This window comes from Malaclemys terrapin, chromosome 2 (assembly GCF_027887155.1).
Source record: "Malaclemys terrapin pileata isolate rMalTer1 chromosome 2, rMalTer1.hap1, whole genome shotgun sequence".
NCBI lineage: Eukaryota > Metazoa > Chordata > Testudines > Emydidae > Malaclemys > Malaclemys terrapin.
The window spans coordinates 222,343,064-222,365,528 of NC_071506.1; the positions used below are offsets into that span (position 1 = coordinate 222,343,064).

The 22,465-nt window shown below is 42.2% G+C and overlaps 2 protein-coding genes across 3 annotated transcripts in view; one reads left to right on the plus strand and one right to left on the minus strand.

The window, feature by feature from the left end:
• Positions 1–4,451: 4,451 nt before the first annotated feature.
• LOC128832544 (vitelline membrane outer layer protein 1 homolog) lies at positions 4,452–9,577 on the plus strand. Its single transcript, XM_054020024.1, has 3 exons — positions 4,452–6,290; positions 6,382–6,497; positions 8,434–9,577. The coding sequence occupies exons 1-3, from the start codon at positions 6,018–6,020 to the stop codon at positions 8,729–8,731; spliced, it is 687 nt and encodes a 228-aa protein (XP_053875999.1). The 5' UTR covers positions 4,452–6,017; the 3' UTR covers positions 8,732–9,577.
• GALNT15 (polypeptide N-acetylgalactosaminyltransferase 15) overlaps positions 9,460–22,465 on the minus strand; it is a 37,442-nt gene continuing 24,436 nt past the window's right edge. For both annotated transcript variants that reach the window (XM_054020023.1, XM_054020022.1), the window contains 6 exons: positions 21,096–21,213; positions 20,093–20,287; positions 16,664–16,795; positions 15,312–15,413; positions 13,314–13,454; positions 9,460–10,592 (listed from right to left, as the gene is read on the minus strand). In XM_054020023.1, coding sequence (XP_053875998.1) covers positions 10,446–10,592; positions 13,314–13,454; positions 15,312–15,413; positions 16,664–16,795; positions 20,093–20,287; positions 21,096–21,213 — 835 coding nt within the window. In that variant the 3' untranslated portion in view covers positions 9,460–10,445. The remainder of the gene's footprint in view (positions 10,593–13,313; positions 13,455–15,311; positions 15,414–16,663; positions 16,796–20,092; positions 20,288–21,095; positions 21,214–22,465) is intronic.

A 22,465-nucleotide genomic window follows, 5' to 3' on the forward strand; every position in this document is an offset into this window, starting at 1 on the left:
CATATCCTGCAGCAGCAAAGAGAGAACAGCTTGTGGCACAGGCAGGTCAGGAGGATATGCTGGTATATGGGTTCTTCCTTTCTTGGAGCCTGCAAAAGGGCTTGGGGAAACTATTCCAGTTTGTGAGGGGAAGATTCCTCTCTCCAGCACAACTAGTCGTGCTAGGCACTGGGCACAGGATTTGCTCCTTAATTAGTAAAGCCTAGTGAGCAGTTTAGTGTACTGTGCTGCACACCTACCCATATACGGAAGGAGCATAGATGTGTAATCTATTGATTGTCTATGCATGATACCTTAATCCTTCATTAGAAATATGTGGGTGATTTCCTCATGTTCAGCCTTGTCTGGAAAGCTGTTATTCCATCTGTTCAGGGTTGAAAATAAGAAATGCCATACGTATAGATACACACAGACATTTTATTTTGGTTGATACAGAAGATTACCTTGTTAGAATAATTTAATATGTTTCCCTACAAAACACTCCTTGAGCCTTTTAAGTCCTTTTTGTTTGTTTTCCTGTTAATTTTTCAAGTCTGGGAGTTTCCTAGCTAAAGGACAATTCAAAGAAATCAGCAGTTGGAGAAAACATGAAGAACCTAGTCTGACTCAATGTTTTAAACTAACAGGCCCACTTTCATGATATTCTACATAACAGGATTTGATAGCGCTTTCTCAGCCAGAGAAATTCTGGCAGTACATTTGCCAAATGAAAGCTCTTACAAAGGGAGGATTTGATAGCATACTAGGTTACACCAAGCTTTTCATTCAGAGGCAATGACTGCCAGTCCCACACAGATTGCAGCAAGGCCACCCAAATGTAGAATTTCCACTTAGTAAGGCCAAATTCCCCATACTCTTTTGATTTTTTGCAACTGTGTCCTTGATTTCTTTCCATGCCAAATAAAGCGTCTGCACATTTTGTCTAGTTTGTTCTTCTACTATTTAGGCAGTTATATCAGGAGCACCTGCAAAAATAAAGTGTTCTGGAGAAAGGCTCAGGTTTGATGGATTAATCATCTCAAGGAACCATGAAATTATCATGCCAGAATTGTAAACAGGTTTCTAGATTGCATTGCAAAGGCAGTTTATTAAGATTAAACAGGCTGGGGCTATTCTGCTCTCTAGGCATGTAAAGTCCTCTGAGGAACAGTTGATATAAAGTACCTTATAAATGATGCTTTGGGCCAAGCTCTGCAGTTACATTTGTATAAATCCTTGATAACTAAATCTGGAGTAAGTCAAGCTACTTTTATTACATTACTCCAGATTTACACCCATGAAAATAAAAGCATCTTAGTCTGTATTTGAAACTGGCATAGTTTCACACCAAAAACGAATCCTAAAAACTGTAAAATTAGCTGATCCCTCATCATTGCTCTTAGATGTTTACAAACAGATGAACTACCCAAGATCAGAGAATAAAGGACATCAGCAGCAAATAGGGAGATTCTGAGCTCCATGCCTATAACAACTATTCCTAATCTGAATGCGAATTCCCATGTGTCAGCTGAAAGAGCAGGTTGGACATGTGGGATAGAAGGGCTCAGATTACGAGTCACTTTTGCAGAAAGAAGTCTGTGCTTTATAACACGACATTGTTCTGACTGATGTCTCATCTACATTTAGAGCTCTCCGAAGGCCCTCAGTATTATTGCTTAATAGTCAGTGCAATGAGTCATTATAGAGTGATACATCCCACAATTGTTGTGACTGACAATAACCTCCAAATGTCTCAGTTCTTTTGGCTAGAATCACCATTACTTGTAATAACTTGCCATAATGCATCAGACTTTTGGCCCCTTCTGATGCTTCAGAAGAAAGTGACAACTCCTACTCCACAAACACACCCCAATTCACCTGGCCAATTGTGCGATGCTATATGGAGAGGAAAATGTCGTATGGAGCATTGTAGGAAACACCTTTATGCCCTGAAGCATGATGTTGAAGGTTCCCTTTGTTAACTTGCTCTTGGAAATCCCACCATTTTTTCATTACCTAACAGTCCAATGCAAGCCAACCCAAAACTAAGAGAGCAGGGTTTCTTAGCTGCGGCAGAAATCTGTATTGCTCTTGGATATCAATTAATGAACAGTTCTGGGCTCCTCCACTCTTAGCTTTGTGGAACAGAAAAAGGAGCTCTAATAGGAGAGGTTCTCTAGCTCACTGAAACAAATCACTACATGCACATCCTGAAGATTGCAGAATGAAAATTGGTAGATGTGCAGGTGAACGAGCCCCTGATGGTATGGCTGATGTGATTAGGTCCTATGATGATGTCACTTGAATAGATATGTGGACAGAGTTGGCATCGGGGTTTGTTACCAATGTGATATATGCCATCATGTGCCAGCAGTGCCCCTCTGCCATGTACATTGGCCAAACCGGACAGTCTCTACACAAAAGAATTAATGGACACAAATCTGACATCAGGAATCAAAATACTCAAAAACCAGTGGGAGAACACTTTAACCTGTCTGGTCATTCAGTGACAGACCTGCGGGTGGCTATATTACAACAGAAAAACTTCAAAAACAGACTCCAACGAGAGACTGCTGAGCTAGAATTGATATGCAAACTAGACACAATCGACTCCGGTTTGAATAAGGACTGGGAATGGCTGAGCCATTACAAACATTGAATCTATCTCCCCTTGTAAGTATTCTCACACTTCTTATCAAACTGTCTGTACTGGGCTAGCTTGATTATCACTTCAAAAGTTTTTTTTCTCTTAATTAATTGGCCTCTCAGAGTTGGTAAGACAACTCCCACCTCTTTATGCTCTCTGTATGTGTGTATATATATCTCCTCAATATATGTTCCATTCTATATGCATCCGAAGAAGTGGGCTGTAGTCCACGAAAGCTTATGCTCTAATAAATTTGTTAGTCTCTAAGGTGCCACAAGTACTCCTGTTCTTCTTTTTGCGGATACAGACTAACACGGCTGCTACGTAGAAAGTCTATCTTCTCCTCTTTGTATTTATAGCAATAACTTATCTTTTGTGTAAACATCATGAGAGTAAACACCAAAGTCCATGCAGAGAAATATTGCAGCTGTTTAGAAAGAGATTCACTTATTCAGCCTTCATATTGCACTGTACACTACCCAGGCTCACTCCAGAATAGAACAGAATATCAATGCTGACCTCTCACATCTGTTCTGTATCATCAAAGTTCCTGATTACCTTTCTACCTCATCCAGAAGCCTGGCATAATACAGCTTTCTGGTGACTAATATAAATTATAGATCACTTTTTAAAAATGTTGGAGATTATATTTTTGAAAATATATATTGTTATGACGGGTCACTAGATGGTGCTGTTACATATCATCTTACAAGAACTTTTTCTTAATTTGTGAGGAAATTTTAAACTTGAAAGAAAATGCTAGCCAGGGGATGTTGGTTTTGGGGCCTGGATTTCTTTTGGGGAGATGTGGTAGGCAGCAAATGAGTTTTCTCTTGGCTTTAATCTCTAACTACAGTCCATTCTTGAGGCAGAGTTGTTTCCTGGAAACTGGGCATTGGTGTGTGGGCTGAGAACCCTGGAAGAGGGTATTGCCTGCAGGCTGTCTGTGAGAACCTCTGTTCCAGGACTGGTGTATGTTTGTGTACTCATACACCACACCTCTGATTTCTCCTCCAAAGGCAAGCTGACCTGCAAGGCCTGACATCTACTGCTTGGCAGAGAGGTAACAATATTATATGCAATATCTGTATCCACCTACTCCAGGGGTCGGCAACGTTCGGCACGCGGCTCGCCAGGGTAAGCACCCTGGCGGGCCGGGCCAGTTTTATTTACCTGCTGATGTGGCAGGTTTGGCCGATCGCGGCCCCCACTGGCCGCGGTTCGCCGTCCCGGGCCAATGGGGGCGGCGAGAAGCCGCAGCTAGCACATCGCTACTATAAGTGTCCAAGATGTGTGGTCATTCAGCAAGGTAAAAGTCCCTGAGGTGGCCTTTGAGGTGTTTCACAGGTTGTGGTCTCTAGAGGTTAGTTGCTGGAGAGGTGTCACAGACCTGTCAAACTCCACCTTGCTGGATATATGCTGCTGTATTTGGATCCATACCCTGAATCTGTGTGCTTTTAAGTTCTCCTGGGTCTGGATAGATTCCAGGCCTTTCTTTGGCCACTAGGCTCACTCCCTGGGCATAGACTCTGCCTGCTACCTCTTCTTATACATGGGACCCAACAGTCCAGCTGCCCTAGCCCCAAGACCAGTATCGAACCCATCCCAATACACTCCAGCAACTTAAGCATATCCTCCCCCAGAGCTCCACCCTCATGGGTACATTAATTATAGTTTAACCCTTGAGGAACACGTAATATTTGAAGCAAACAGACACAATCTTTGCAGATGGATTTCTAAAACAAAGCACACTTTACTCATAGACAGCACAAAAGATATACAGATTTAGGTAAAATAGTAAATCATCTGTAAACCATTCTAGGGGTGCTTTTTTTTTTACCACTTTTGAATGTTCCTTGGGAATTGGTCAGTGTCCTTTCAAAATTCCAAGTCCCATCTCCTGGACTTCACTCCTCCAGCCCAGGCTTCTCCTCCAGATCATGGAGTCTCCTCACTGACTCCTGCATCAACTTTGGCTGGTGTGCCAATCAAAAGGTTCCCTCGTGCCCAGAAAGCCAAGCCCCTTTCTCTCCACCCTTGATTTTCTCAGCCTCTGTGTTTTTGAAGGCCTGCCATAACACACAGATCTCCTTGTTCCCTTTGGGGAATTTTCCATTCTCTTGTCCTCCATAGATAATCTGGAGAGGACTGATTTTACCTAGGTTGCTGCGACACCATTGCTCTGCTTGGGCAAGGTCTGTTCGGTTGTCGATGGTCGCTAGTGACTATTACATTCAGAGGTAGTCGGCCAGGTCCCACTCCCTCTCTCAATAGCACAAGAAATGTGATGGAAGAATATGGAAAAGACCACCATACATGCCTAATGCAGTATTGCCAACGTTTGTGAGTTTTGTGCAAGTGACAGGATTTCAGAGATGTCTGGAGCTCATCTTGTAATGATGCAAGAAGCTCCAGTCCCCTCACAAAGCTCAGCCTCACCAGAAGCCAGCAGAGTCTCTCCTCTCCGCTTGCCGTGCTCACAGGGGAAGGAGGGAGCAAAGAGCTCCACAGCTCAGTGCAACCCTGCTTCCTCGTCCCCCCTCTCGTACTGTGAGAAAAATGGACAGGGCATCATTTCTGCTCCTCCTTCTCCCCTTGTAGCACCTGGCCCAGGACGGGACAGAAGGGGGTGAAGAGCCCCTGGAGCTTACCCCTCATAGCATGACAGGAACTGGGACCTGGCATGGGAGAGAGAGTGAAGAACCCCAGGAGGAGTAGAGCACACTGTGGGAGACTGAACATGAGGGATGAGGCGGAATTGATGGGGACTGGGTGGGGACAGAACTGATAAAATGGCTGGGGACAAGATTAACTGCTAGCCAGGGGATGACCAGATGTTGCGGTGAGAGCTCCTGACCAGAGGGTCCACATCACCTTACCTAATACATTTGGGATTGTGGGCAACACTAATTGTCGCACCCAGACTCAGAATGGGCCGGGGCAGTTCAATAGTCAAAAGGCACACTGAAAAAACACATCATCATCTTTTTTAAACATCTCATGATTTTTTGGGCCAATCTCAAGATTTTTTTGGAGTCTGAATCATGATTCTGGGTTTGAATCACTGAGGTTGGCAATGCTGATAACCATACACAGAGTTCATAATATCAAATAGCATTCATAAGCTGTACATAGATTGCCATATCATCACAGGTGCCTACTCAGACAAAACTCCTATTGACTTCAATGGAAGCTATGTTGAAGGACTATGGGATTTCACTGTGCACTGATATATTTCATTCAGGGCAGAATCTGAGGGCTGCAGACTTTCCAGATTTAATTTAAGAACACGAGCCAGTAAATTACCATTGCAAAACACACTGTTTGTTCTACTTTCCCATGTGACAATCTTGAACACATTTGTTATTTTAATCAAATTGGCAGAGATAAAATGGGGTATAAAGGACAGAGTGCAGAAACTAGTGCTGTGGCTCACACTACTTCATCCAGCTGTTATAAAATGCAAGCCATTCCTATTCTCCTTTTGGTTGGCTTAACCTATGTCTCCGCAGTCTTTGGTAAAAGAGAAATCAGCGCTAATGGCACTTTCTCAAACAGAAAGTATTACAGCTCAATAAATGTCAGTAATGGAGGACCTTGGGGCACTTGGACATGGATTGATTTGTGCCCAGAACATTTCTATGCTACGGGATATAGTGTAAAGGTAACTGAACCTGATTACTTTATCCATACCCTTGTCAGAGCAATAGGTTCCTATCCTGTTAATGATCTTACTGTATTTCTGTATATTTTAGATGGAGGAGTATGGAGGAGCTAGTGATGACACTGCACTAAATGGGATCCGTTTATTTTGCATAAAAAACAACAATACGAGTAGTGCTGTCTATACCGTTGAATCTGATTCTGGAAAGTAAGTTTAATGGTATTTCAACCTTTTATATTTTGTTTGATCTATAGTAAACCAGATGAGGAGGAACCTGAGAACTTGTAACACTGTCAACCAGAGAGCAGCCTGTTATTGCCTCCAGGTTGTTCTTTTTAAGTTTTTATGCTGGGAATATAATTGTTTACCACCACCGAGGAAGCGGCCAAGTTATCGTCTATGTAACACCAGTATAGCCCAATGAATTTGGCTCAATGTATTCATTATGCATGATTTGCAAAATTTAGAGAAAAAAGGCTACAATTTAAATAGCAGACATTGCTTGTATTGTGTTTGAATTTCTTACCTTTTGCCCCAGGCGCAGTTTGGATGGTCTTTAAAGTTAAAACTGTCACTTCATCCTCACTTGAATATTTGGCCTTTACGATTTTCTTATAACAACTTGTGTTATAGGGACACAGTCAATCTGGAATCTAGTCACTTTAAAAATAACAACTTAAAAGTAATTCCAGGTACTTTACCTGCTCCTGAGGCCAAAATGTTGGCAATCACATTTCCCTGATTTTATATATATATATTTTCCCCCCACTTTGTTGTGTAGAAGTTCTGCCCAGGCAAGGGAAACTAAGTAACTAAGCCCTGACACTGCAATCAGATCTACTAGTGTAGACCCTTCCACCCCATTGGGGCACTGCATAAGTGGAGGGGTCCAGCGAATAGATCTGATTACAGGATCAGGACCTGGCTGACTTCAGAGGGGAAACAGTGAATGTGACTATACACAGAGTTCTGCCAAATACACAAAGGAAAAGAAACAGGAAAAAAAAAAAAGAGAGAAAAATTTCCCCTTCATTTTTCAGTTACAATAGTCTTTGACATTACTTGTAAAGGTAATAGGGAAATGCTCAGACAGAAATGTGATTATTTTTAAGTTGATGATGTCCCCTTAAGGGCCAAGTTATCAGTTTCAACTTTGAATGCCTCAGTTTGTATCAATGTCTTTATGTAATGTAAAGAGTTTGTTTTTTAAATGTAATTTGTGTATGAAAGGATCTGTGGGTTACTGATACATAATGCTCAGCCATTTATTGGGTTTATATTACCTGATTTTAGGAACTGCCAAGGTCCATCTAGTGTGCAGTATCTTCTCCCGTACGGTGACCAGCACTAGGTGCTTCAGAAGACATGCAGTGATCCTTCAGTAGGCAGATGGGAGAATGCCCCCTGCATAGGTCTAATCCTGGTTTCTGACCATTAGAGATTGGCCTGAGTCTTGAAGCACAAGGTTTAATATCCCTTCCAAAATGTTTGTTGACATTAATTATGAACACTCTAGATATTCTTAATATTCATGTAAATATCAAAGTTTTAAAGTGTGGACATAACATAAATCCAGATTTTGAAGTATGGATATAATTTTTTTCCAGGCACACGCTTACAATTATTGCAGGCAACAAAGAGTAAACTCCAAGCTATTTTTAATGGATATTAAGAAACATATTCTCCTCTTACTTCCATTGATGTGAATGGATTTACTTTAAGGCTTTTTTCTGGTGTGCATATATCTACAGTGAATCTTGCTTTCTCAGGTTTTCTTGAGTTTGACACATACACTGTGAACAGGACATTCACATTTCTTCAGTTTTGTTCCAACTTTTTCCTGCCCTCAAACAGGAAAAGCTCCTTGCTGCTTTGTGATAAGTTCAACCTGCCGTCATTGTGCTGTCACTTTATTTTTGGAATGTAAGCTCTGGGTTGAAGGAATGGTATCCGCTGTGTATTCTGCAGAGTCCAAACACAGCTGGTGTTCAACACATAATAAATAATACATTCAAAATAATTCAGAAAAATCTGGCATACTTCCCATTTGAAAAATGGATCAGACTTGATTAAAATAACATTTCACTGGCTTTTATGCAACAAGTAGAGAAAAATTATATTTAAATTGTATTTCTCCCCGTAGGTTTGGGCAATGGTCAGGAATCACTTGGTGTCCAACAGGGTTCCTAACAGCCTTTCAGCTGAAAGTTGAAGTTCCACAAGGAATTTTAGACGATACAGCCGCTAACAGTATCAAATTCCGCTGTAGCAGTGGTGCTATCATAGAAGGAACAGGCGGTAGCTTTGGTGATTATGGTGGATGGAGTAATGCCTGCACAAGAGGTGGAATTTGTGGCATTGAAACCAAACAGGAACCATACCATAATGCTTTTATTGATGACACAGCGCTCAATGATGTTCGTTTCTTCTGTTGTGACTGATTTCTATTGTTGAATGTTATTTTCTGGGATTTCCCAAAGGCTGACACCTGGCTTGTTCTGAGCAGAACATTCTGTTATTTTCAGCCTTGTGCCAAGCCCCACTGCAAAGTCAATTTGCTCTAAATCTTAGTAAAAGTAACATTCTCCGTCTCTTTTTAAAAAGTCAGCAATAAATTAGGTTTCAATAGTGATGCGCTGCTCCCTTAATGACTGTATGAAAGCTGCGATTGATTGATATGGAAATGAATTGTGAGCCAATCTAAAGGAAAGCCAGGTAGTTAGGAAAAGGCTCCATCCTGCAATCACCTCTCTGTCTTGCCAAGCTTCTCCCCCTCCTATTTTGGAAGCACTTGAAGGTGTCAGCCCTATTTGATTTCATTCCTAATTTAAGGACTCCAGGTAAAGTGTTCATGCAAGTCAGACTGTCTGACACAGGCAGACTGACACTATATTCCTCATATTATAATAATTGCCGTTAACTTCAGTGGGAGACTTGAGGTCAGAAGGGATGCACGATCACGTTCCCAGTAAAAGAACCTTGATGAGTTACTTTTGAGGATCATCTACGAGACCCATGGTGAGTAAGGGGCTATAGGAATCCTCTGGTGTAGAGTCAACAGTGTCAACACTCTTATTCTTTAAAGTAGCTAGCAGCAGATGCAGGAAAAGGAAGCAGACACCAATATGCTCTTCTTACGTAGCTATAAAGTCTTGTGCAGCTGAAGTCCTTTCATTTTCTGCTTTCAAGTTTTACAACTTGAGTGATACTTTGCTTTAGTACATTAATTCATCTCAATGTTTTATTAGCCAAAATTGAATGCCTCCAATAAATTCCATGTCAAAATACATGTTGTTTGTGAGGTTTTTTTCCTCCTAAATCTTTTGTACTCTGCTCTTGTTGGGTGTGCTGAAGCCTACAATGGAAAGTTTGCTGACAAGGAGTTATTAAAACCCAAAGGAAACTAAAGCACGGACATTGTACATCTATCCATTTCTTTGGAGTCATTGTCCCATCCAATTTAGATTGTGGATTAAGGCAGAGAGAGACAATGGGCCAAAGACAGAGTCTGATTGTACTCCCATTGACATCAATGAGAATTTTTAACAAGAACAAGATGTAACCCAATTCTGTGCTAATTCACACACACTGTGCAATCTTACTGAGTGGGGTATTTGGCTCAGTATATTTGGAAAGGAATATATTAACTATTTCTTACAAAAGTAATTATGTTCTACTTTGATACATACAAAACCTACTTTGTTTTATATGGGTCAAGTGCACTGTACAGCTTGGCTAAACTCTCATCCTAACAAGGCGGACTTCCTTTGAGAGAGTTTCTAAAGTTTCACAAAGATTCATCTTGCTGTTTTCTTAGAAGTTTTAGAAGAGAGACCCTTTGGCAATTTGTCTTCCAAGTTTCCTTAAAAGGGCAAACTTCTTGTCTTCTGCAGCAGTAGAGCTGCAGAGTCATTACTGATACTCACAGTGCTTTTATTCTCTGGTTGAAGAGAACAAATAGTAATTTTTAGCTTGAGTTGGTTAAACCAGGAGCCTGCTGCAATTCCTTGAGCAAGACTTTCCAAGCAAGATCTTTCTATCTTCTCCTGAAGACCGTGGCAGACACACACAACTTTCTTCTGCATGCAGGAATCTGTGTGTCTTGAATCCCAAATGAAAGTGACCGTGAGGTTTGAAGACAGTCAGACCTGTCAGTCATCTCTCATCTAGCACATGCGAGTGATCAAATCGCCACAGCTGATTCTCATTCTTGTTACATACATGTAAGGACAAGTCCTTCTCAGCTTCACTCTTCACTGCCTCTAGACATTTACCAGAAAGGATGTGGACAATCATTCCACCCTACAAAAAGACAAAAAAGGGGCAGAAGGAATGGAGAAAAAGTAAAGGACTTTCAATAAAGATCAGAATGTGTATTTTAAACTTCTAACAAAGAAATGCGATCAGTAGGGATCGGTGATTGTTTATTTGGAGTAGTACTTTAAATTTAATGATTACTGTAAAAGCCTTAGGTTCGATCCTGAAAGGTGGTGAGTACCCATAATTCCTATTGAGCCAATGGGAGTTGTACATACTCAGCACCTATTAAGATTAGCCCCTCCCCCAGTGCCTTCTGCTTTTTAGAGGGTAAATGTTGTCCCCAGCATAAATTGCTGGGCTATGTCATGCCAAGATTAACCTAGTCCAATGCTGGGGAAAATGAATCCTCCCCTTGGAAAGTAGAGTGGTAGCAGGACTGCCCCATGACTGCAACTATAATAGACTCAGAGCTGTAGTACCCGTGTGACTGCCGTGCACCTGTTCTGTGTGTGGAATAACTGGAAGTTCATCGAGTCAGAGTTTAAGGCCAGGAGGGACCACCAGATTATCTAGTCTGACCTTGTATATATCCCAGGCCACCAACGTCACCCAGCATCTGCACTGTAAACCCAACAACTGAAATTAGATCAAAGTATTACAGTCCACAGAGGACTAGACTATGATGTGCCACTGGTAGGGTTACCATATTTAAAAAAAACAAAAAGAGGACACTCCACGGGGCCCTGCCCCCCAACACCGCCCCTTCCCTGCGTGCCAGCCCCACCCCAACTCCGCCCCTTCCCGGCCCAGCCCCACCCCAACTCTGCCTCTTCCCCAAAGTCCCCTCCCCTGAACGCTCCGCTCCCCTGCTCTTCCCCCTCCCCTGCTTCCCACGAGTCAAATGTGGGAAGCAGGGAGGGGCTGGGGCTGGGGGGGTGCGAGGAGGCACGGCCCAGTCCGGCCCCCCAGGCCGAGCGGCTCTGGCCCTGGCATCTCCGGCCCGGCTCGGCTCGGGCCCTGGGGCGCCAGCCTCAGTTCCAGCCAAGTGGCTCCGGCCCGCCCCAGCCCCGGCGGCTCTGGCCCCGGCGACTCCAGCTCGGCTTGGGCCCCGGAGCACCGGCCCAGGCCGAGCGGTGCCGGCCGGTGGCTAAGCACCCACAACCCCTGTCCGAGCGGCTCCGGCCCGGCTCGGCTTGGGCCTTGGTTCCGGCAAAGCGGCTCCGGGCTGGCCCCGGCCGAGCACCCCCAGCCCCGGGCCTAGCGGCTCCAGCCTGGCTCCGCTCAGGCCCCAGTTCTGGCCAAGTGGCTCCGTCCCGTCCCGGCCCCGTCCCCGGCCCTGGGCGAGCAGCGCCGGCCGAGCGCCCCTGGTCCCAGCGGCTCCGGCCCGGCTCCACTTGGGCCCCGGTTCCGGCCGAGCGGCTCCGGCCCAGCCTGGCCCTGGCCGAGCAGCGCCAGCCCGGATCCAAGCCCCACGACCCCTCCCTATTTTCCCGGACATGCCCGGCTTTTTGGAATTTCCTCCCGGACGGGGATTTGAGGACCAAACAGCTGGACATGTCTGGGAAAATCCGGACATATGGTAACCCTAGCCACTGGGAGAGAACAGGCGGGAACGACATGCACCAGTGCCCGAGGCTCCTCTAATGGTAGGGAAATGATTAGGTGATATACACCCAGATAATCCTGGTAAGTGACTCTCATCCACATGCTGCAGAAGAAGGTGAAAAACCCCCAAGGTCACCACCAATCTGATCTGGGGGGAAATTCCTTCCCAACTCCACACATGGTGATCAGTTAGACCTTGAGCACATGAGCAAGAAGCAGCCAGCCAAGCACCCGAGACAGAGAATGCTTGATGCCACCTCAGAGCCCTCTCCCATCCTGTCCAGTGTTCAATCTCCAGCCATGGGCATCTCTGATGTTTCACAGGAAGGAGACAAAAAAACAAAAACAGAATACATTGGCAGCGGTGGGGGAATCGCTTCCTGACCCCTGCAGGTAGCTGTCTGAAGCCTAGACGCATGAGCTTCTAAGAACATAAGACATAAACCAGTGAGTCCCAGGGCTGCTGAGCCCTGCCCCCTACCATGACAAGCAACCCATTTTACAATCCCACTCATAAATCTGTCCAGATCTCTTTTAACACTTTGTTCTATATATTGTCCTGGAACCTTACAATTTCCCATGCTGCAGATAATTTCCTACCTCGCTGGGTGAATTCCACTGAATAATATTGAATTCTTATAGAAGGAGATACTCCTATACAGCAGTAGAGGGGGAATTTTAAGGCCCCACCCTACTCCCAAAAGAGATCCAATTCAAGACAAGCAAGGGGCTAACCCCTTCTTCATGTGCTCCCAGAATCTGGGTCCTCTCGCACCTCTCCCAGCCTGCGTAGCAGGACTTGTACGTGTTCCTTTGCTGTAAGGGTCCTTTGTGCCTACAGAAGTGGGGTGGGGTTTGCCCTTAGGTTAATTTCATAATCACTGGTTCATATATTCCAGGATCCCCTATAAAATAAATAGATTAGTCTAGTACAGCAAAAATCTAGAGCATGAGGTTCTACAGAATGGTTGCTTTAACTCTTTTTCTTAACGAAATTTGTATAAGGAAGTTGGTGTGAATAAGACAAATAGCTTCACAATACCTTGGATGCAAACTGTGATGCAGTGAAACCACATTCTAAAACTTCTGGTAACCCCTTCCCAACAACTTTTGGACTGTTTTCAGTTAGCCTAGCTTCATGACAAAATCACTACACACCTCCTGGACATCCCATTGTTGCTGGTTATTTTCTGTCTCTTGTGTACAGTTTTGAAGGATAACCTTCTCATGTCTGACATCAAAGCAAAACTGCAGAGCGGAACCAAACCGGATTTCCTTCATACTGTTATATTCAAAATGCTAGAAAAGGAAGGGTTTGTTTGCATTAATAAAGTTGAAGAACATTCCAATTCATTTTTAGTTGCTAGTATCCAAAATCATTTCCTGTCTGTTAACATAAAACTCCAAGATGAATGAAGGAGACACAATAGGCCTGATTCTGCAAAGCTATCCTCTTACAAGTAGTCCTTGCACGACTACTTTCCTGGGACTATTTCCATGAGTAAAGGTTTTTAGGATTGGATAATATGTATAAAATAGATGCAGAATATAACATTTGTAGGCAATATTTTTTTTTAAATGTACTCTGGCAGATGGGACATTCCCAGACATCCGAATATGGGAAAAATCCATCTCAGTTATTCTAGAGTTGATAGATTTCTGCCCTAAACTTCCTAGTCTTCCATTCCATGCTACTGAAAATAATAAATAATCACTTTGTACTCATAGGCCCAATCCGCATGTGCTGGACAGTTTCAACTACCACTGAGTTCATTCTCAGCATTCAAAAAGAGAAATGAATTTAAAAGTTCAGGGGGAAAACATCTATCTTTGAGTCAATCAGGAAGTAGAACTTTTGCAAACCAATCAGGACGCAAATATTTGCATATACAATCTAAGGTCCTGGTCTTATATTTCTTGAGCTTCCAAAACTTCCCCTATCTTTAATGGGAGTTTTGGATGTACACCTCTACCCCGATATAACACGAATTCAGAGATAACGCGGTAAAGCAGCGCTCGGGGGAGGGAGGGCTGCGCACTCCGGCGGATCAAAGCAAGTTCGATATAATGCAATTTCACCTATAACGCGGTAAGATTTTTTGGCTCCCGAGGACAGAGTTCTATCGGGGTAGAGGTGTATAAGGATCAGAGCATAGAGTTCTAATTGTTTAATATTATTCCAGAACTCAGTGTTGTTGACTGACCTCTATGGAGATAAAAAGTAAAAACCTCATTTTTAGCTTGATGTAAACCAGGCTTTCGTTTTTGCATCCACAAATCTCTGGACTGAAACACTTTAGTTAATGTAGATGTCTGTGTGTGCCTGCAGATCAAATACTTAAATATCTAAATGACCTAAAAAGTACAAACAATTTCAGGTGAAAAACAGTAGCCAGCTTTAAATATCTGTCATGGAAAACGAACAGACATATCCTAGGTGTGTTGCTGGTTAAATTACACTTTGCATATTAGATGGTTGAAGGAGAAATCATTTTTAAAAGAGGGGCAGAATACAGTAAAGCTGTCACAATGCTGGTTGGATTTTCATTAGACAAAGACTGCTTACTGAGATTTCATTTGAATGAATGAATGTTTTTACTGTATTGTAAATCATTGCTTTAAATTATTGTACTGTCAAGCGGGGTGCTAAGTAACCATTCTATTATATTAACTAAAATATGATTTTTCCCTTTCTTAAGTTTCCAAAAAACTGATTGAAAAAATAACAGTCAAGATCATGAAAATCTTGACATTTGCAATAATTCAGTATACTGCAGTATTTGTTGTGTGTCAGCCCAGTCATATACATTTCTAATTTTTAGTATAGGGAATACTGAAAATATCATGGGGTAAATAGTGTGTTGAATCTCAATATTTTAATAGCGTCCAGTGCAGATGAACTAATTCCCAAATGGAAAAAAAATATATATTTTTTGGATGGGACAAAATCAGCAAGACATATTGTTGCAGTAATTTAGCTGCTCATCATTTAGCCTCTGATTCAAGAAAGTACATAAGCATGTGTTTAACTTGAAAGCACATGAGTACTCTTATTGAAGGCAATGCTTAAAGTTCGTTAGAGACCAGCTTAAATACCTTCCTGTATCTGGGCCTTAAATTTGATGCCAGTACACATAAGCTTGAAATATACAATACCTGGTTAATATTGTCACCACAAGGAGACAGCTCAATAAGACCTTCTGCAGCATCCCAGGCAGATCTGTAATTTGCACAGAAGCCAACACCAGTGTTGTACAGCTGCAAATAAATATTTATACTGAAATAAAGTACAATCCGTTAAAAAGGAAATGTTTTTTAATTAACTTTTAATGTTGCTTGGGTTGTATCCTTTTTATTGTACATGCTTTGGCTAATTATTCAGTAGGTAGAATCCTTTCACTCATAGGCAAGATCAAATGGACTCTCATATTGAGCGAAACTGAGCCTTGTCAGTAGAGTGACATGAGATCATGCTATTTGGCAAAGTTAAAGTTAAACCTTCAGTTTATAATTAGTTGAACTGGTTGAACCTTTCCCAACCATTTTTTATGGAAAATTGGGATTTTGAGAAAATGGAAATTTTTGCAGAAACTTTCTGTATTCTGTATTCCAAATGTTTGATGTTCTTGTCAGAAAAACTGAACACCCAAAACTCTCCAAATGTTTGGTTTTGAGTGTTCAGTTTTCAACAGAAGGTCACAATTTTCCACACAAAAACCTATTTTCTGATGAGCTCTAATAATTGCCCTGGTTGTGTATACGGTGCTGAATTTAATACAATAGTCACAAGAATGTTTTCAGTATAATGACCATTACTACATATGCTGGTATGTTATGACAACGTGGAATTATATATCATGCTATACAATATCAGGATAACTAGTAGTATATTACATTACAGTTTCTGAATCTATCAAGCGGAATGCTAGGGCTACGTCTACGCTCTGAGCTCAGGATGAGATCCCCTGCTCATGTACCATACTCGCTCTCACTCTCGTTGAGGTACAGCTAAGCCTTTTCACATTGGGTCAAATTCTGAGATCCTTACACAGTGCTTACTCTTTTCTTGGGCAAATTCTCCTTAATGTCAATAGGAACTTTCCTGAGAAAGAACTGAATAGAAACTAAGAGTCTCAGGATTTGGCTCATAAAACAGTTTTATTAAATGTGTGTTTTAATAAGTTATAATTATTAAATGTGAAATCCTATAATTTTTGGGGAGGCAGCATGAGCTAGGGAATAGGGCACTGGACTGGGAGTCAGGAGAAGTGGGTTCAGTTCCTGAGTTGGTACTTGTTGTGTGATATTGGGCAAGTCACTTTACTTCTCTGTGCCTTTGTTTTCCCTCCAATTCTTTATCTGCCTTGTCTATTTAGATTGTAAACTGTCCAGGGCAGGGACTGTCTCTTACTATATGTTTGTACAGCACCTAGCACAACGGGATTCTGATCTCGGTTGGGGGTCTATAGGTACTCCAGTAATACAAATAATAATAATTTCCCTCTTACCTTGCCAGAGAATCTTGGTTTGTACTCTGGTGGGTGGAGTTCGGGGTATACGTTTGATATAAACCAATGAAATTTTCTACAGCCCAGTCGCTTTTGCAGCTGAAGGCGCTCGTTGCAATCTGGCTTCTCAGCCTTATATGAGAAAGCATAGGGCAATTGAATGGATAGTAAACAAGTACTAATATATTTGTTTTTGAGAAGCTGGAAAAGAAATATACTGCCCAGGGAGGGCTCAGTTCTGCCACCCCTTATGTACAGCAAGTTACAATTAGTGTCGTGTCTCTTGTTTGCGTTACTACTAAAATAACATTTAGTCTGGGGCAGGAAGGGGATTGAGTGTCTCAAAGATGAGACATCGGGTGGGAATAAGGATTTTCATCATCCATAACAAGTGTCATTATCTTGCAAAATCAATAATTCTTTACCCTCTTTTTAACAAAAAAACAAATTCTGCACTAACTGCACTGAAACCAATGGGGCTGTAAGAATTTGTCTTATTGATTGCCATTTAATGCCCTGGCTTTAACAGACCAAAATCTGCTCTTATTTACATCCCCTTTGCAGTGCGGATAAATGAGCCTAGAAGTTGGTCTAACATATGCAGTAATGCTGATCAAATTATATATATAAACAATTGATTTGATTATTTTCCCCATCAATTGCTCATCATATTATGTGAATAATTTGTTTCTGCAGATGCTGTATGGGGCAGGAACCATCATTTTGTTTGTGTGTTTGTACAGGGCCCAGCACAATGGCGTCCTGGTCTAAATACTTTTCAAAGTCTGACGACCCCCCCCCCCCCGCAGTTCTTAGCAATCTATTGCACTCTTCTGGTCAGTGATTTACTTATTTCTTCAGATTTTTAAAATTCAGCTCTTGGCACCCACCTGTTGCTTTGAGTGCTTATGCCATACATTAAAATTGCAACATAAACAAAGGACTGCCCATAAATATATCCCCCTCAGGCCACCCACTCCTCAATTGCCTTCGGGAAGAGAGAAAGATACGGGCTTTGCAGCCTGTCCAGAAAGCTTTCAAGACTGGGTTCTGGCAGACCAAGTGAAGGAGTAAGTTCCAAAACCAAGGACCTCTCATGGAGAATATGCTGCTAGCAGCTCCCTGTCATTTATACTGAGGGAGCGCCAACCTGAATACCTCTGCTAATCCCATCTCTAGCAGTAAATTACAGGGGATTTGTCTCATTAATACCAGTCCAGCAACTCAAATCACTAACTCAAAAGTATCAGGGTCACTCAGATCCATCACTCAAGAGATGTCCAGTGAATCACAGAAATCAACGAGGAGTAAAATTTGTCTGTGGATTCCTTAAAATGGGACAGTACACATGAGAATTACTGGGGTCTAGGAAGCAGATGTCAGCTGGTGTCATTTTGTCATATTAATTACAGTTTAGATTTGGTGCTGGAGGCAGGACTCTGGAGAATATTGTGAAGCAGGTCAGTCTCTAGCCAAAACAATCTGAGATGAAATTGTGGTTATAAGTTTAACCTGGTTTAAAGAAACAAAATAAGCTAAAAAATTGAAAGTGAAAAGATTTATTCATCAATATTAATGTTCATGCCATAGATATCCTGGGCAGAATACAGTTCAGACCCAGAAAAAATAAATTCTGAATGGAAAAAAATGTATAAAGCAATCTAAATTGGGGTTACATTTTTTAAAAATTACCTAGTAGGAGTCAATGTTCAGCTAATATTGCCTGGATTTTTCGAGGGCCAGTAGATGGCCCTATTTACCATATCAATTCAACAAATCACTCAGGGACGAGACTATTATGATGATTGCAAGTAAATGCACTGCAAATTATTTCATTCATTGCCTGTATGGATTAAAACACCATGCTATACTGGCACAAAAATACTGTGTGTGGAAGAAGGTAATAGATTACCTTACAAGCTGTTAGGCTGAAAAATCTACCATTGTTCCTTATCCAGCCTCCCTTGCACCTTCATTGTCACTGTTACATATATTGAACTTGCACTTCTGTACTTTGGCACAAACATATCACCATGTTGCCCTCTGATTTTATTTCAGAGACCGTTTCTCAGGCCTTTTCCTCATCAATTCTCTCTCTCCCCTCCCCCCCATTTTAACTGGTTATTTATGTTAGCTGACCATGAATATCATTTGAGAGTATTTCATATTTGTGAGGTAATAACAGTAACCTGGACAAAATAAATGCTGAGGCCAAAGGCAAAGGTTTTGATAGCAAATAAACTTCAACACTGAAGGCTGAAGGGTTTACTAGCTCAGGATAAAGTTATTACCTAGTTAACAAGAAGCGCCTTCAGTTAATTATTAAATAAAATAAGAAACCAGTCATTGATCTCTGCCAGCCTGGGCTCACATTCTCCTCTCAGTTACACTGCTAGCTCATCGACTCAAAGAAACTGCAGGGATATAAATTAGATGCCAATTTGGCCAATGGGGTTCAAGTCCTGCAATTTAAGTAACAAGAGAAAAATCAGATGAAAAAAATTAGTTTGATACAGTCTCAAACTTGTCATAAAATTTAGCACAATTGGGCAACTCAGGACTGCAGCAACTGGGGTTTGGCAGGTCAGGATTGAAATGCAGTGCCAGAATTGTTTGAGGAAACCCATACAGTGCTAAGTGCCAACCCACGCACTGCCTAGCTGTAGCATTCTCATCAGTCTTCGGTTTTGTAAGCACAGCATTTTTAAATTAATGACATCTCTCCTTTACTGAGTCTACTTTTTCACCTGCTTGCTAAAACTGCTCAAACTTCTGACCTACCAGTGAGTGGGAGAGGTTGCTGGTATAATGAAATGTACCAAAGCCAAAGAAATAGGGCAAGCAGCAGCATTGTCAACAACTCTGCTGTTTAGATTTGAAGGCATATTTCAGTCACAGTGCTGAATCCAAACAGCCACCAGCTACGCTATGGTTGTGGAGCATGCTGAGTCACTCCAGGAGGATTTGTGAGTAGTGATGCTTTGCCATTCTGGTTCCACACCCTAACTACAAGACAGAATGGCAGCTGGTATCCAATCCTCTTTTCAACGCATCCTTATGACTCCTCAAATGAAAATCTAATTGGTGTATAGTGGTTGGGGTGTCTGTTGCTCTTAGAACTTTTCTATGTGCTTCACTCCAGTTTTGTGAGAATACAGCCAATTTCTTCTGGACAACCATGAGCTAAACAAGACGTCACCTTTTCAGTGGGTGTTATACCTTAATAAACACTTTCCTAAATCTAGTGCACTGGGTGTCTGTTTCTCTACAGACAAAATTATTTACTCTGGAAGTGGCTAAACAATAGGTGGGACGTTAACAGACAGCATTAATCAGCTACGAAAAGAAAAACTCTCTCTCCTCCCCTTCCCCAAATGGTAAGGATTTACTTTACTCCTTCCTGAGATGGACCATCACTTATGTCTTTACTTTACTAATTAGGAATGCTGCTGTGTCATGCTTGTAGAAAATCTCTTTAAAAGAATCCAGCCAGGTCTCTGCTATTCGGATTTTGTTCCTCACTGCAGCCTCTTCGTTGGGAAAAGTGTGCGGGATACGATTTCGATAAATGTGCCCCACCCGTGAGCATGGAAGGATTTCAACAGAACCACCACAGAGCCATGCCTGTAACACAGATGAAGACAAAAAGGGTTCTAACATGGTGTATCCGCTATGCAGGCAGTACATTGCTATCAACACCATTTAGCAAATGGTAAGTAACCTAGGTGTGCAAAACAAGGTGAAGTAGACACTGACACAAGTAAAAAATCTGTTCTGGACAGTAGCCTTGTGGGTTCATTTTATCTGATAGCAATACTGATGGGGTCAAATTATGGGTGCCCCAAGGAGGAGGCCATCAGAAGGAGGAGGAAGTCCATTCTCCCAGTACATCCATGAAGGAGGCTGCTTGTGTTCTGAGGCCTTATGTAGACTAGGATTTGGAAGGTGTTGGCTAACATGTATTAACTTCCTAGTGTAGACAAGGCAGCGTGTCTTTAACATGTGTTTAACTTGTTGATTTACTCAAGCCTTTAACATTAAACGTTAAATGTGTTAAAGACACACTGCTTTGTCCATTCCGGTTGTTAAGATTCTGCAACTAACACTTTCCAAATACTACATATATGATAGGGTTCATTTGCAAAATGCAGCTTTCAGAAGATGCTAAAAATATTATCCTTTCATGAGGTGAGGGTCAGCCGGTGAGACTTTGTTTTGATGACATACTGCTTCTAACTTAGTGGTTCTGTGTGTTGTCACTTGACATCTTGCTGGAGAACTCTAGGAGTAGATTTCTGTGAGAAAACAGAAATTTCTCTCCACCTGATGCAGTTTTATACTCAGTTTTTATTTTCTAAGTTGCCTCTGGGCTCTTAAATATTGTTCTCTTCAACACACAATAGTTACTTGACGTTTCTATTCAGATTCTTACCCTTATGGATAATTCTAGGTTTTCTGCCCCCCATAGAGTCATGTCGGAATCATAAGCGCCAATATTTTGGAAGTAATGTCGGTCCACTGCCACTACTCCACCAGGCACCACAGGACTTCTAGACAAAGCACAGTTTAAAAGTGAATCTTGCTGCAGTTTAGGATGGAGAGTTAAACAGAGAATGAGATTTACTCTGATCATGGAGAGGTCTCTATAAAACAATGTATGATCCTGTGGTGGGCCTTACGATCACTGAGAGGGTGGCAGGGGAATTTTAAAGTGTGAACTGTGTTTCTAGTTTAAAAGGTGTGTGTGTGTGTTGCTTTCCACTTGATTTTGGGACTTTGCAGTGAGCCACTTTGCTGTTGGGAGAGAGATGGGGCTCAGGCTATTTCTCAGTGTAATTTATTTATTTTACAAATGTACACAACTGCTGTTTACTTTAAATGGAGATGGCCAAAACTACACTTGCAGACAAGACACTATTGTGTAAAGCTCTGCAGACAAGAAGCTGCTTCCTTCCCTCTGACCCTCTTGCTCTTAGCACCCTCTCTGTTTTTGAGTCCTGCCCTCAGTCTTCCCACCAAGGATACCCTTTACCCTAGATTTTAGGGCTTACCTACAATTTTCCCATGTTTGAACATGGTTATGAAGACCTGAGTTAGCTGACCTGATGTTGGCTATAAGTTTGCGGTCAGCGTGGACCGGCCAAGTGATGTGCCTGGCATCGAGTCAACCAAACTGTGGAATCACTACAGGCTGCTGCTCCTTTGATCTCTCAATAGCTGAGTTCTGTCTCTCATGTTATCTCTTCCAACATTCCCCAGCCCTCTGTGACCTCCAGTCCATTCATGTCCATGACTGCTCTTCTACACTCATTCCCTCCCCCTCACCATTCTCCCTGCTCACTCCTCTTTCTCCACTGACTCTGTTGCTGAATCCCTTCTCTCCTCCACCGTTGACTCTTTTCTCCTTCTTGACCCCTATTGTAAACCTTTGTCCTACTAACCCCCAACCCTGGCTCACCTCAACCTCCAATTTGTCTGGTCTTGATCCGTGCCACTGAATGCCCCAGGAATCATTCTCATTGTTGCACAGACTTCTTCCACTACATATTTGTTCTCTCTCCCTTCATTTTGCCATTTTTCTTGCCAAACCAGCACTACACTGCCACCTTCACTGCATGACTCTGTCCTCCCCCAATTCTCTGTCACTACTGAACAGACCACCATCCTCCCTGTCACTCAATAAACTAGGTCTGAACTTCAACTCCTCCCAGTTCGGACACTTCTAGGTGATATCCAAATCTTGCAGCCTTTTTTCTCCTGCACAATATTTCCAGGTTCTAATCTTTTTTCTCTGTTCACCCA